Source organism: Clytia hemisphaerica, unplaced genomic scaffold (genome assembly GCF_902728285.1).
Source record: "Clytia hemisphaerica strain Z4C2 unplaced genomic scaffold, Clytia hemisphaerica genome assembly, whole genome shotgun sequence".
NCBI classification, from domain to species: domain Eukaryota; kingdom Metazoa; phylum Cnidaria; class Hydrozoa; order Leptothecata; family Clytiidae; genus Clytia; species Clytia hemisphaerica.
The window spans coordinates 661371-678109 of NW_027104328.1; the positions used below are offsets into that span (position 1 = coordinate 661371).

At 36.2% G+C, this 16739-nt stretch overlaps 1 protein-coding gene across 1 annotated transcript; it reads right to left on the bottom strand.

The window, feature by feature from the left end:
* Positions 1–673: 673 nt before the first annotated feature.
* Positions 674–9712, bottom strand: LOC136817674 (SH2B adapter protein 1-like). Its single transcript, XM_067073992.1, has 8 exons — positions 9048–9712; positions 8682–8783; positions 8240–8346; positions 7627–7715; positions 6988–7122; positions 6034–6156; positions 4804–5048; positions 674–2413 (listed from the first exon to the last, which is right to left on the bottom strand). Exons 1-8 carry the CDS (start codon positions 9651–9653, stop codon positions 2024–2026), a joined length of 1797 nt encoding a protein of 598 aa, XP_066930093.1. The 5' UTR covers positions 9654–9712; the 3' UTR covers positions 674–2023.
* Positions 9713–16739: the final 7027 nt, after the last annotated feature.

Genomic DNA, 16739 nt, shown 5'->3' on the forward strand with positions numbered 1-16739 from the left:
AGTAGAAAATAAATAATGTGTACTTAATTCTCAGACTTTTATAAGTCTTTTAAAATGCTTCTTTGAACCTTCTCTTCATAACATTTTTAAAATAAAAAGGTTTGAATAAAAAAATATAAATTTATATTACACTAGTTAACTGTTGACATTAAAGTGGAGAAAAAACAAAAGTTTTTAACGTCCAAAAAAGTGAAAAATAAATGCAAAAAAAAAATAATCTAACATAAACTGAAACTCTTCCAATTGGGAAATTGATACTTTTCAATTTATAGAAATTTATATCTCAACAAAATGAGAGACAGATTCTTTCAAATCACTATCTTTTCTCCAATTCATTATAATAGCATGATTATAGGAGAATTTTTGTCACTTCCTAAACAGCTAAAGAGATTGACACAGCTTTCTTTACCTTGAGAGCTAATTTCACAGATTTTCGGCAAAAGCGAGAAAATAAGAACTCGCGAAATACAAATTTGGCCTATTTTCATCAGAAATTGAAAATGAAAATGAAAGAAATGTGCTCGTCATTCGGCGTTACATTTGACATTTTACATTTCTATAGAATATTTCACCCTGGTAATCATAGTCAGAAAAAATTGAGTCTGCTTTCTTAAAATAATCAATTTTCAATTCTATACCATATTCCATCAAAGTAAATAACTCATTTTATCTCCTCTCGAAAATTCGAATCTACTGGAGACCAGTGCTAAGTTACTCCATGTCATAGGTACCGCAATATATAAAGGTTACCACAAAAACGTTAAAACAATGTCCATTCAACCATCTAATGACGTATAAGACCGTCAACAGAGTTGTGCGTCCGTCTGGAAAGAGGGTCAAGAATATTTATGTGTTGATTCAGGTTAATTTCCATAGGCCATTTCACAGTCGAAATGAATCATGGGTAATCAGGACTGGTTGCACTCTAGTAACGACTTCCAGTTGACTAGACGCAAAATCTTCAAAATTTTTCAAAATTTTGGACCAATAGTAAAGGCTTTGGGACACGAGAAGTTTTTTTCGCGTTGGTGCAATGGAACATGCTCCATCCCACCAACCTGAAACGCTTTCTCGTGTCACCACCCCATTTTTCTTTCTACCAATAAAAGTGATATATTTTGTCCCAGGGACAAAATCAGCGTGTCTTTTGGGTATTTCCCTTATTTTTGTCCCAGGAAACAAAAAAAAACAACCATGGGACACGCACTTTCTTTCTTGTGTTGGTGGGATGGAGCATGTTGCATTACACCAACACTAACGTGAAAAAAACTTCTCGTGTCCCAAGCCTTAAGTCATCATTAGCGCGCAGCGGTCCTGATTACCAATTTACGCTTTGCGTCTGTGAAATGGCCTATAACACCCGAAACATCGGACTATCACTTTGTTGTTATTAAAACTCTTTAAAAATGTTTGAGAAGAATGATATTCATTTGTGTCGTGCGCAAACCACCGAACACGAGTGGTGTGGCAGTTTATTGATGCGATTTTTAAATTGTTAATTTGTGTACCTTATCGGCCAAAATTTAGTCACTAAGGGCCGACTAATAATTAAATTTTGGCCATTTCTAAATTTTTAGTCGGACCAAATTTTAGTCGGCTCAAATATTCAGTCGGCCCTAATTTTAGTCACCAAGCTAAAATTTAGTCACTTAGGGCCGACTAAGTTTTGGCCGATAAGGTATTTATTTTTCTCCAACATTCAGATGTATTGGTTTTCCAAATTTAATTTCTGTCCCGTACGTCCAGTTTTGAAAAGTCCAATACAACGTAATCCGTAGGTGACTGGCGTGTCACCTGTCAAACAGTGCAAAAACGCTTCAATTTTCTATTCGCTTTTATTAACTTTGGAAAAGATTATTGATCATTGACAATATTGATATCTCATGAAAAGATTTAATCAATAACGCCCGTGAAACCGGATTCGAATCTTGTTTCTTTCGATGTAAAACAGCCATTGGCTTTCCCAACACTTCTCTCTCTATGCCGTTGCGATTACTACCCCCAATGAAGATGCCGTGTCACGTCAAACCATCGAATACTGATTATTAATCGCTCTCTGGTGGGCCGCTTGTAAAGCTGTCCGTGTCGCACGTACAGATCCCGTCTGCACGCGGGCATTTGCAGCAATCCGACTCATAGCTCCCGTATTCATAGTCGCTGCTCGACGCATATTCAACGGTTGTGAACCCGGACTGCCCGGTCGTTCTGGCGTAGCATTGGCTGTCGCCGGTGTCGTACCAGCAGCACAAGGGTCATTACATATGACAAAGTTTGTTAAACAGACGTCGTCCGGACCGCTATTTTCAAGCGGTATAGGATGAGTACGGAAATGTTCTAACATGTCAAATATACTTGGGAACCATAGATGTTGCACGCGACAGTTGCCGTCAGGATTCAGTGATAGACGTAAATGCTGAAAAAGAACATTTTAAGAACAATTAGAGGGACAGTAAACGCGGGAAATCACGCAGAGTTTGTAGCCATCACGCGTTTTTATAAAAAATATTGGCGGTAGATTTGAAACAACACGAAAACACCCCGCCTACTCACTCCACCCCGGTGTAACGAAAAATAAGTACTCCCTGGAAAAAAGTACTCCCGGAGTACATTTTTCCCAGGAAAAACATACTCCCCAGTACTTTTTTCCTAGGAAATTGATACCCTTCTGGGAAATTGACCCCCATAAGGGTACCTTATATTTCCTGCCAGAATCTAAAAAAGAAGACTCTGCATTGCACTTTAAACTTATTCAAAATTTTATATACTCGACAAACATCAACCCCCTTCCTTCCTTACTAAAGATCTTTGAATTCTGAAAATGATATATTTTGATGCTTCCACGGATTTAGTTGGAGAATAGATAAAGGAAACACGGGGTCACTTTTAAATTCGACACGTGGTCCGCGAAATGGCTAGTTTTAGGCAAAAAGAATCGACATTTTGTGGTAATTCCGATGACGCAATCTTGAAAATCGATTTATCCATTCGGATAGTCCTGACAATAGTAGTCAAATTGTGTGGTTTTCTAGAATTGTCTCGATCTCTCGCCTTTTAGCGAAAACACCAAAAAAACTGCTGAGTCACAAAAATTGATAATTCAGCTATTAAATTAAAAATCTCTGATCTGTATTAAAATTAAGGTATAATCAAAAATAGCCTCGACCCCAGGCCCCAAAACAAAATTTGGAAAAATGAACATACAAACACACCCAAGGAACAAGTGTGCCAAATTTCAGCGAAATCCAACCATTTTCAACGTCTCCAGGCTGCCCGAAAGTTTTTGCCTCGTTTTGGCGAAAAACTCGTCCCCAGGCCCCAAAAATCAAAGTTTTCAAAAGATGAAATAAATACCCCCAGATATTCACCCAAGGATCGAGCGTGTAAAATTTCAGCCAAATCCGACCATTTTTGAAGTCTCCAGGCTACCCCAAAGATTTAGGACATACTACATTGTCAGCTTGTAGCTCAACTGAAGTTGGAACAGGGGGTACTTTTTTCCTGAGGAGGGTACGAATTTCCTAGGAAATAAGTACCCCTAGGAGTACCTATCACCTGGGAAATTTGTACTGGGGAGTACTTTTTTCGGGGAGTACTTATTTCCTGTGACACCGGCTTTAAATTCCCTTTTAAGGGCTCTGACCATAGTCAAAAAAATGATTTTGGTATTCGAGCATAAAAAGTTATATTTCAGGTTCCTTTACACTTTTAACAAAAAATTGCCTTTGCAAATTGCTTTTTGATCAAATTTGTTAAAAGTAATTAAGAATTTAATTGCAAAAATGACGTTATGAACTTTAAAAGACTTATAATATATAATATATTAACCACCCTCTTTTATAAAATCTGCTAAGTTTTAATGGGTAATTAACCTTTTTGTTTCAAAAATTTTTCAAATTGTTCGTAAAGAATTGAACTGTATTAAATTTTTCGGAAAAATCGTCTAAATAGATGCATCAAAAGTAATAGCTGTTTTTCTATGAACAATTGGGATGAAAAATTGGTCAAAAAGCACTTTTTTCAAGATTTTGAGACAAGTAAGCTTTTAGAAATATTTTCCGAAAAAATATTTTTGGTTCTGTAAAAAATTTTTCAAGATATTTCTTCTCCGACCAAAATAAGCTCTTTAAAGTTGAAATACTCTTCGTCGCAAAAGTCGTCATTTCTCTCTTCATCAAATTATTTCATCGCGATTCTTAAATTTTCAGACTCGAGGATAGTTATAGCCTAACAGAAAATGTATAATATGTCAACGTTTTGTTAGCTACATCAGACAGAAATTTATATTTTGTACATGACAAATATCAAAATTTACTACGGTCAGAGCCCTTAGGTGACCTTGTGTAGACAAAAATATCATCTAAAGATCAATCATCACGAGAAAATTCTTGATAAGCGTAAACCATTTTTTCTTTCGTGAACCTGCGTGAAAATTTAAACTCCTGTTTATTACTAAGAAGTATGAAAGAAAAGACATGGTCAAACTAATTTGAGTGTTTCTGTTGTGGAAAATGACGAAAGAAGGTCTTAGGCTTATTACGAAATTCAAACGATTGTTATACTTTTTTAAATCTTCCAGCACAACACGAGTCAAAAGATGCTAACCTCCAGAGTAACAAAGGTAAAGATGACTAAAAAAAAGGACCTCCATACTAAAAGAGTTGAAAATGTACTTCCATCACTCTCACTTCATTTCTCACTGATAAAAGTGTCATGGCAAATTGCTAGGGAAATGAATTTCTTTGTATGATAAATGTATGAGGTCAAATACAATCCGGACCGATAATTTAATAACAAATACCATACCTTGGGTCTTCCCTGCAGATTGAAAGTTAAAACATATTCTCCCCTCCTCGTTTCACTTTGGCGAACTAAGAAGACACCATGCCACGTGACCCCGCCGTTCAATACAAGCAAAGAGGACTGGACACGAGTTATAGTACCATGAAACCAAGGGTAAACAGCCAATGGGTGATCTTCCGTCGACGTGCTCATCCAATCAAATTCACTCAAATTCGATGACTCAGCATTAGATGGATCCGCTTGATAGGCTGAATAAATAAAAGATGAGGTAATAATAAAATGAAGATTGAAAGCAAATGCATGATGTAAATTTTTATCTAGGTTTAGATCATTTTGGTTTTGGAGTAGAGTTTGATCACTGATCTCTAGCTATTTGACTGGATCAGGCTTTTCATATAAAAGGAAACGTGTCCGATTTTAGAGTTGACTAGTCCGCCATCTTGTTTTCAATTCCGGTTGTTAACAGTGCGATTCGAATGTTGTGAAAATCGAACGTTCGAAAATCTATGGTAAAATAGAAAACAACATGGCGAACTAGTCGACTTCGAAATTGGACACATCTCCACTGGAAATCCACAGATCCACAGTTGGCTTATCTAGTGTGTAAAAGAATATATCTGTGAGTTTGACTGGTAAGGTTCATCTTAATATTTGACGAGACAAAGGGAAATTCCGTACGAATTGTAAATGCTGTAACGTAGTTTGGAATAGTAGAGCTTTAACTCTAGATTTAAGACTTGGGACCTTGGGATGTCCGGATCCAAATGGTCTAATAAGGCTCAGAATATAGCCTGGATGTCCAAAACCCCCTCCCAAATTGAAATTTCCGATCAAATAGATAACCCAAAAGCCAAATTCTCACCCAAACTTTAAATCTTGAAAAACGTCAAAATACTCTAAAGGGAAAAACTTTCCCGGGGCGAAAAAAAAACGCGACCATATTTGACCATATTTCGCGGAAATTAACACATGCGAATGGCAACTTTCGGAATTTTTCGCGGAACTTAATATTCGCGATTTAGCCGAAAAATCGCGAGCTCGCGAAAGTTTCTTCCTTTATATTAAAGTAACCAGAAGCCTCAATATATATGCAGTATGCAGTGCCGACGAGTCCTAATAAGGACGAAATACATATGCTGCTCTACCACCCAAATCTCCCGAATGAATATAGTTGGACATAAATTCTTATTTCTTCAAATATATTATATTGGCAAAGAATGTAGTACGACATACCGAGATCTTGTTCTTCACTATCAGGGTTGGTCTGTACCAGGTCGACAATTTGGTCTCCCATCAATGTTGTCGGTGTTGTTGGCTCCTCTTCTTCTGTCGTTTCTACAATCATCAGGTTCGGGTCTGAAATAAAAAAAAAGTATAAAACGGAGTTAAATTTATCTTCCTTTAAAAAGTGGATCAAATTTCGCGAATTTTCGCGAAAATTAGTCCTCGCAAAAAAATTAAAATTATGATTTTTTCGAAAACCCCTGGCAAAATGAAAGAAAATTAGGGGAAAAAATAAGCTGATTCGTAAAATTTAGTCCATGCAAAGATTTTAAATTTTCGATTCGCGAAAAAAAATCCACACAAAAATTAATCCACTTAATAGCAGTACCAAGAGATTTCTTATTGAATATAAAAGAACGAAAGAAACGTTTGAAATTTATCCAACGTCATTTTGTGAGAGCCCTGCATTCTGAAAGGGAAAATCAAATATAGGAAGACACCGACCGAGATTGAGATAATAAGCTCATTTAAAATCTCTTCTTGAGCCTTACCGAAGTGTTTTAAAGTCTGAAGTCATACGATTCTTAAACACTGTGTATTTTTGAAGGAAAACTTTTTAAGGAACACCATAACGAAGACCCAGATTGAGATGTTAAATTCATTAAAACCTCTTCTTAAGCATTACCTGAGAGTTTTAAAGTCCAAAGTAATGTGATACCAAAACACTGTGTATTTTTGAAGGAAAATCTTTATGGAAGACCATGCAAAGACCCAGATGAAGATAATAAGCCCAATAAAAATCTCTTCTTGATCCTTACCTGAGAGCTGAAGAAAGCCCGGAGAAATGTGAGACTATAAACACTGTGTAAGCGGCCTGTATTTTTGGAGAAAAAAGCAAGGAGGACCAAACCAAAACCAAGGTTAAGATAAAAGGCTCAATAGAAATCTCTTCTTGAACATTACCTGAAAGATCTGGCTGTTTGAAATTTGGGACAAGAGGCGAGAGAGGAGGAGCAAGACCACTGGGATCTGAATGTTGTCTTGTCAAAGGTGATTTGATTTGTTTGCGGCCATTCTCTTGGCTAGATGATTCTCTTGCTGTAAATAAACCAAAAAGAAGCATTGATTTGCGCAATGTCAAATTAAATTGTATATTTTTGCCGAATGGAGTTCCTTCAAAAAGACTCATGATGCAGAATTCCATTAAACACACACAGGATATCCTGTTTTTTAATGGGGAATCAATCTTCTTTTAAAAGATATATAGAGAAATCCTTGTACTTTAGAAGGACAATTCATTCTATGTTTGGAGCAAGTTGTGTATTTTTAAAGGAAAATCTATTCCATTCAAGAAGATCTTTGATTTGATTTATAAAGGAAAATCTGATGGCTATACAATCAAGGGAGAGATATATATTGCAAACATATTTCGATCAAGAAGTTGATTGTCAAAACAAACCTTCAAAATACTTTAGCAGAAAGTTGTGTATTTTTATAGGAAAATCCACTCTGTTCAGGAAGAGTTTTGTATTCATGTAGGAAAGGGGAAGAGTTTTATTTTGCAAATATATTAAGATGAAAAGGTTGATCGTTAATACAAACCTTCATCAAACTGTATTAAGGCTTGCTGGCTTCTTTGGTCAAAAGAAAATGTGTTTGGAGCATGTGAGTCGATAGGGTTGTTCGGTGTACTGTGAAGATTAAAATAATAAATCGAGTTTATTTAGCTTGAAGTAATGACTTTTTTAACGATTCTGATTGTGCTCACGTTCATCACGTCCATCAGTTAACTACAAAAGAGGTACAAGTGGCTCTGGGATAATATTTGATAATATTCCACTCCGGATTATCTTTTTAACAAGCACAAAACCACTAACTAATTCAAAAAAAGTTTTGAAAAAACAATGCCAGCTAATTTGAAATAGACTTTAATAAAGGTTTGAAACAGCTTTGATCCTGTTTCAGAAGCATATATCGCTGTTTCTTCTTCTTAAGATGTTCTTATGTATAGCATACGTGTGAGTAATTCGGTCTGATTTCGTAAGAAATTGCATGTTTTATGGTCTGCACAACTTTAAAGTGTTCTTAGAACTTTTTTGAGGCCTTGAAAGCCAAATGTTCTTATATAAAAAACGTGTAGATTTGACTGTTAACATTTCACTCGAAATACATTTTTCCTATCATTGAAAAATTACTAAAATTTTTCAAAACATACTTTGGAGCTGATGAGTCTTCTTCCATGCATTTATGAATGAGTTCAAGCCATTCCGTCATTTCGTTTTCATCATTTGCTGCGATCATATACTCTTTATTGTTAACCGCCTAAATGATGGTGAGAGAGTTATTGGTGAGGTTAAGTAAATCAGTATAATCACGACGACGGACGAAGAATGTAAACGGCTAACGAGTTTCAACCAATCAAACTTCGTATTGTGACTAACCTATCAAAATCTTTGTCTGTCATCGTAATTATCCTGGTATACTTAAACCTCATTATTGGGGAAAATTTTGAAAATCGCTGTTTTTAACTAATTTTCACCCCTAACAAAAAATTATGAGGTTTTACCCCTACTAATTAAAACTCCGACATTCCCTCCCCCCTCCACGATAAGGTATAGTAACTAATATAGGACATGAATAGAAAAACTTATTTTTACCTTGATAATAAACACGCTATCAGAATCTGGCATTTCCAGTGAGGAGGCTTTGCGTGCTTCGTGTATAAGGAAACAAAACACTGCTGTCCTTGGTTTCGAAGCCTGTGAATCAAAATGTTACATAAAAAGAGTTGATTATGATACCATGGGGGTTACTTTCATTAGCAAGGGATTTTAACTTGTAGCCCTAAAACAACTGACAATTCTGGTCAGAGATTTGATTTAGTAAAACAAAAAATGTAGCAAACTTGATTGAAAAGAATTAGTTATTTCTTAGAAAAAATAATCAGCGCTTATCAAGATTTAAACATCCTCAAAGAAGCTTTAGGAAGAAGATTGTAAGATGCTTTTCCATATAATATTTACCTTGGGTGGTACGTAGAATTCCAACATAAAACCACCAGGTGCTTTACAAATCATAATCCTACATTTCTGCCAAGTTAGTCCATCATCACCACGGCCTTCAATATTTGCTAATTCATGCATAAAACCTTCTTTTATGATTTCATTGCCAGCTGCATTCTTATCAGGTCCTGTATTTTGCGTTTTGTTATTGTTTGTCTTAGTGTTGGTGTTACTTTCACCATTAGTAGAACTCTCACTATTGTTATTCTTTTGTTCATTATTACTTGCTGATTTTTTGAAAATACTTTTCATTCGCACTGACAATTTGCGATTTTTATCTGAAGTCTTTTTGCTTTGATCTCTACGTATACGTTCATCATTATCTTGTGCTATCCTCTGCAATTCTTTATCATATTCGATGTAAAATGTGTCAATAAATTTCCGAGGTGCTTTGTTAAAAAAAGTGCTATTATTGTATTGTTCATTTTGTGAGACAAACTGTGCTGATTTTCTTGCAAAGTCTATTGCAGCCATAGTAGCACATTCACTACAAAATTCTTCCCATAACGTTCCAGGTAGTCTTTGAGGTACAGCCGCCCGCAGCTGTACATGAGGATTACTACTCATAGTAAAATTCAAATTGGTGTATCTCTAGCTTTTTCTTTAATTTAAAATATGTTCATTTTCCTAAAAATAAAGGGTGAGAATTAAGTACATGAAAAACTCTTGAATAAAAAGCATATTGATATAAATATATCATAGAACAATCACTCTAAACATCCTTACTTTTTATTCAGCCCTACACTAAACGGACATTTTTAATATGTTTGAAATCTTTATCAAAAGGGTTATGAAATTTTGCGAGTGTGCACTAAATACAAATTGACGTCTTTGGTGAGAATCCTAGCATTATTGATGATGACATCATTATCACCTAAATGACGTCATCTTTGTTAGAAAATGCCAAAACAGGACTCCAAATTAAACCTTTTTTCTATTCAAATTTTACTAGCCAACTCAGGGGGGGGGTACCAAGTCAGTGTACTGGACCATAGGGTGCTAACTTGATTTTTGGATTTTTTTTTCCATAAAATTAGACCACCACCCTTTTTATTAAGTACACTGTACTAACTTTCTTCCACGGTCGGGGCTTTGACACCACCTTTTTAGTACACTGTACTGACTTTTCTCCATGACCTGATTTTTGACCACCACCCTTTTAGTACACTGTACTAACTTCCTTCCACGGTCGGAGCTTTGACAACCCCTTTTAGCACACTGCACTGACTTTTCTCCATGACCAGATTTTTGATACCACCCTTTTAGTACACTGTACTAGCTGTTTTTTAGACCAGATAAGTTTAGAAACCACCCCTGCTTAAGCAAAAAGCACCAAATTATATAAAAGAAAAAATTTGAATATTAAAATATTTGAATCCTTGTAGTACAAACACTGAAACAATGAAACAGACAACAATACAGTGAAATTAGCTAAAATTAGCACGTTCAATACACTCAAAACCAACTCTGAGTTATTTCCCTTCCTATGACTTGATTTCTGGTTATCTGGCAAGCTGTAGCAGTTTTTCTTTTTGCAAAAGAAAAATAAAAGACTTGAAAGCTTCGATTTGAACGTTTACACATTCAAATTCTTTTGTTGCCATAATGTAGATAGAGCTTTAAAGAAAATGTAAACAAGATTGGACTTTAAGGCCCATCTCCACTTGTGCACACTGCGACTCTGAAACAAATCCAATCCAGTAAACAGGAAACATTGGGAGAAAATCAGTGTACTAATTTGTATAGCTTAACCAGCCTTGACTTGAAGGTCTCGGACCAGCTTGGACCTGGAAAATCAGGGCAAATATACACTACCACTGAAATTAGTACAATGTACTAACTTCTCGAAGTGTATCAATTCAGAACACCACCCTTTTTAGTACAGTGTACTAGCTTTTTCAATGTATTTTTCTCAAAGGACCACCCTTTTAGTACACTGTACTAACTCAATTTAAGCTAAAAAATACACCACCCCACCAGCTATGGGCCATAGTCTACTCGTTGCGAAAGAGAAATCGTGTATTTTTTAATACGCTGTTCATTATCTCAAATCAAATGACTTTGGAGGTTCGGTGAAATGGTGGCCGAATTGCTGTGATGTTTTGTCAAATAGTCCCAAGTTAGAGCAGTTGACGGTAACCGCTAGGCTATCTGAGCCGCTGAAAATTTTCGTAAATTGAGTGAATTTAAAAGCGACATATATATTACAGACCTCACAGGTTGGACTAACTGTTATGATCCCAATTCTTTCAAAAGGACCCTACCCACCACCAAAACTGCCAGGGAGGGTGCACCGCTGGCCGGGTGTAGGGGTTACTTGTTTGTTCCAGGTTATTGCCTGGAACATACTCCTAACCCCTAAAGAAGGTACGCCTGTGGCGCACACCGCGTACGCACATACTACATGTGCGCACTTCAATGTGGCTTCTGGGAAAGGTCTAACCGTAAGTGGTCCTAAATCCGACAGCCCTGCCTAAATCCGATGGGGTCTTTCAAAGATACAAACTAAAATAAAAACAAACCTTTCGCTGTGACGCAATGAAGATACCAAAGTGTCAACTATTAAAATTAGAGATTTGATACACTGAACCATTGAACCAAAACATTATAATAGTTTTTTATACAAAACATAATTTTTTATTACAAAATTGTTAACGTTCAGAACATCAGGACCTCCTTTCACTTTATTGATATTACGCGAACGGCAGAGTGTGCTAAATTATTTTGGTTTCACTTTCGATTTCAAGCAAAGGTCTTAGCAACAGCCCCCCCTTACTTTTGAGGGGGGGGCTAAGAAATATTTTGGCCTTTAAAGAGTCTGGGGGCTAAAATTACCAAAATATTTGGGGGGACCTAGATTATTTGGGGGGACCTAGATTGTTTGGGGGGGCCTAGATGATCTGACTGAGACTTGGGGGCTGTTCAGCTAATTTCAAACGATCTCTTATAATACTATTAAATCAAATATAATAAAGCAAAAGATTTGTAATCATAAATATTAATACAAGTAAAATTTAGTTTTCATTTATCATATATTTTAGTTTTCATTTTATCATATATTTTTTATGACTTCTCTCTACGGGGGCGGGAGGACAATGTTTTTGTTTTAGCTTATCTTGCTAACTAAGGGGACCTAGCACAAAGCAACTTTTTGGGGGGACCTTATTACTTTGTTGGGAAGAGCTAGAGATCTGGCTGAAGCTATGCAACAGGGCGCGCATATATAATAACGGGGCTGGGTAGAAAAATCTAAACATAGAATTAAAAAAAAATACCAATCATCGTATAGAGCACTAAAAAATACCCCCTTTCTATGTTTAGTTTGTTCTACCTTGGATTATAACTGAAAATATCTTCAAATAACCTTTGTCTGCTATCAGCCCGCGCGGTAATCTTTGCCCGCTTCAATTCTTGGATAATGAATAAAAGAGCTGTGCGCTTAGCTAAGCCGTGCTCGCGGGCGATAAATTTACGTTTACTTATCTTGTATATTTTAGTGGTATTCATCCAATGAAAAGGATGTTGACAAAATATGCACATCAGGAAATCGGGGCAACCGGTTCCCACGTGGATAAAAAACATACGGAATGAAACCTGACAGAAGGTTTTCAACCAGATTTATTCAGATAAAGCTCAGAGGCTCATTACTTGTGGATTTTAAAACCTACATAACCAAATACGAAAATTGTTGGGAAGGAAAGAGTAAACGCAAGACAGAAGGTTTGGTTGTGTTGATTAGGTATGTTTTTATTCTATCTGAGCTAATCAGGGGGGGGGGTCAGTATTAAAATGTAAGTCATACATGAGTACTAAAAGGATTTTCGCTAATTTTTGACATACCCCCACCTATTTTTCGAAAATGTTATTTTAGTACATTGTAGATGTACTAAAATTATGTTGAGCAATTTAACATAGATACCACCCATTTTTTGCCCTTTTACGGCTTTGAATTTACCAAAATGGGGTCATTGTTACAAACCTAGTCAAATTTAGTGCATCAATCTGCAAAATAATATAACTTTATTACTAAACTGTGCTGAACTGTACATAAAAATATTTTTAAAAAATATTTAAAAAATTGGAAAAATTCTGAAAGATTTCTGAAGATTTTTTGAAATTCCTGAAAAAAAAATTAAATTTTTTCCAAAATTGTCAAAAAAATGCTACATTTTGGCTGATTTTAGAACAAAATACTAAGATTTTTCAAAAATTTCTTTAAGGGACCACCCTTTTTGGTATTTTAGTACACACATTATTTTTGAGCTTTTTTGCAGTACCACCACGTCACTAAATGTCATGATGTCTGAGATTTTAGTACCGACCCCCCCCCCCCCCACCTGAGCTGATGCTATAAAAGACCAAGGAGGTAATTACTTTTACAACTCACACTTTTTTTATCATCTTGAAACATAGTTTATTGTTCTACTTGGACAGGGAAATCTTTGTAAACATATAATTTTTTTTCATAGCAGTTATTTGGGGGGTCGGATTCAGGCAGGGCTGTCGGATTTAGGACCACTCAATATACATTATGGGACCCGGATCAAACACTGGACAGTCTGATGCTTTGGCAGGGTCATATATCAGGCTATTCTATGGAGTCATTACGTATAGTATATTGTTAAGGGATCGTCGACAAAAACTTTCGAATTTTTATTGGCATTGGGCCGATAAGGGGGTGGGGGGTCCAACTACATACCGATAAAAAAACAAGTATTGGGACGACAATCTTTTCAGCCAATTTCTCTCTGATTTTGTCCAAAATCTCCACTGAAAGCATACAATTTCACTTGCTTTCACCTTCGCGCACAAATTTGCAACTTTAAAAGTACAGTTTTGAATTACTTTGATAAAAAAACTATTTTTTCATTGGCCAGCCTGTTGCCGTTTCCTTCTAAATGTTGCAACTTAATCGCGTCTTTTTAACTTTAGTTTTGATTAACAACATCAATGCGGGTATGAACAGACTCAATGTTGGTGCAAATAGACAAAAATTCAATGATGACGGGTGGGAAGGCAAGATCAACGCGATGGCAGACATGATTGGAGATAATTGTGTTTTCAAAGATGTAAAAAGTTGGTTTTGAAAAATTTTGGCTGATAAGAGCAAGGGGGGCAGGGGGTCTGAAGCTTATTGGCCCAATGTCGAAGACCCCTAACCAGTTACTTTTTTGAAGTGGGCTACACGGCTTTTTGCGCAATGCAATTGGTTCTTTTTGCATGACAATGGTTCTACACTGCCCAGAGTTGCCATGACCCGACTTCAGAAATTATAACAATTCTTTATATCTCTTTTCGCTTTTTGTTTTTGTTCATCATGCAAGTATGGCGAAAATAGCCCAAATCATGCCTCGAATTATTTTCTGATCACGCATCACGCAAACGGCTGGGTAATACTTTTTTAAATAGACCTTTTCGCCTTTCCATCCTCCATCTTGAATTGTATGCAAAAATACAGGAAAGAAAAAGCCGTAGTTGCATTTAGTTGAAAAGTATGCAAAACATATGCAAGTTTACACAAAGATTAAAAAGACAACAAAGTATATTATAAATAAATATTATAATCATTAGAACAATGAAAGATGGAATTTCATAATCCAAAAAGAAATATTTACAGAACAACAAAAGCCTTTTAAAAATTTGTTCTTAAAGACATAGCATATTCTGTTTTCATGTCATTAAGAAATTCCACGAAGACGGAGTACACACATTAAACTTTCAAAACACGCAAACTGAAAGCAGCAATTATGACGTCACACATTATCAATGATTTGATTTGATCATTTGGTGGCTCTATTCCCAGGAGAATAATTTACCGTCAGCCGAGTAAGGATCATTTTTTACCTTCGTTGGTGATTTTTCATTTTGAGTTTATGTCTAATGTTATGGATTTTTGAAGTGCTTGTTCTAAGAGATGAGCAAATATAATTATTTTTGGTTTTCAAGAGAAGCAAATTTAATCTTTCTTCTACAAGATTACACTTTAAAATATAATGCCAATTATGCATGTAAGTTTTATATTAATACTTTCTTTTTGCATATGTTTTGCATACTTTCTAAGGGAATTTCACCACGGCAATTGGCCACCATAATTTTTGCATACAATTCAATATTGTATTGTAGAATGGCTAGCTTTCTCATTCACGGGAAAACATACCTGCCCCATCTCCAGGATTATTTCGCTTCTAGGCGTCTCCGGCAAAAATCAGTGTTAAATCTACTTTTTTGGCGTTTTGGTCCTTTTCCGTTGTACACAAGCAATCGGAAGGTTTCGCTGGGAATGAGGAAGTTTAGCAATCCTACGGTATGTAGCGTAAAAAACCTTTCGCTTGCGAACACAAGATTTTTGTATTGTGTGTAACCCCTTTTACAATTGATTCCTGGATAACCGTTAAAAATCAATCGAAGCTGAAGGAAACGGTTAACAAATACAATAATCCAGACAATCTCTTCTGAACCAGGCGACGTTTCCCGACAACAACGACAATCGAGCGAACCAGTCGAACAACAATCGAACCAATCGAATATTACCCGCCCAAAATTTTGACGTTCGATTGAGATCCGATTGCGTTCGACAATCGAATTTCAATCCGTCGATTGCGTTCGATTTGGTTCGACTGGTTCGATCGTCGATTCCGTTCGATTGAGATTGTCTAGAATAATGGGCCATTCCAGAAAAAAAAAATTACCCCCTAATGGATGACATCAATTTTTGAAAAAAATTTTGGCACGGAATTCCAGGCAAACTTTAAAGAGAAAGTATCGGAATTCCCATGAATTTTACTTAATTTTGCATTAAAATATTGGAATTCCATGATTTTTTTAGGTTACAGTAACGGAATTCCACTGTTTTGATAGGTATTTTGTAAATTTGTTACGGAAATTCCGGACTTTCTTGAAAGCAATTTGCTACGGAAATTCCATCTCGTCCATTGGGGGGTAACGAATAAAAACTGGAATGGCCCAATGTATGTTTTCAACTGCTGGAATCAATGGTATCGCGCCTCTGTCTACTATCACTATGAAATACTAATATCTAAGCTAGACCACTATGGCATCCGAGGAAACACTAAAGCCTGGTTCAAGTCATATCTCTCGGGTAGGTCCCAATATGTTTCAATCTCGGGAACAAAATCAAAACATCAACTAATCAAACACGGTGTACCCCAGGGCTCTGTCCTGGGTCCATTATTATTTCTTGTATACATTAATGATCTCCATTACTGTATTAAAACTTCAGAAACCTACCACTTTGCCGACGACACTCATCTACTAAATCTCTCCCAAACTGTCTGGTCTCTGTGCGGAAGAGTGAACTCTGACCTCAGAGTTCTTGTCAGCTGGCTGAATGCTAACAAAATATCGCTTAACGCTAGTAAGACCGAATTTATCATCTTTAGGTCCAATAGGCGCCGTCTTGATACAATTCCAAAAATCAAAATCTCGGGTAAGCGCTTAACCCCAAGTAAAACCATTAAATATTTAGGTGTCTATCTTGATGAACACCTCTCTTGGAAACAACATGTTGCTGTTGTTGCTGTAAAACTTCGTCGCGCAAATGGGGCTATCTCTAAACTCCGTCACTATCTCCCTCCTCCAAACCTTATCAATGTCTACCATGCTATCTTCTCCTCTCACATTCGCTATGCTTGT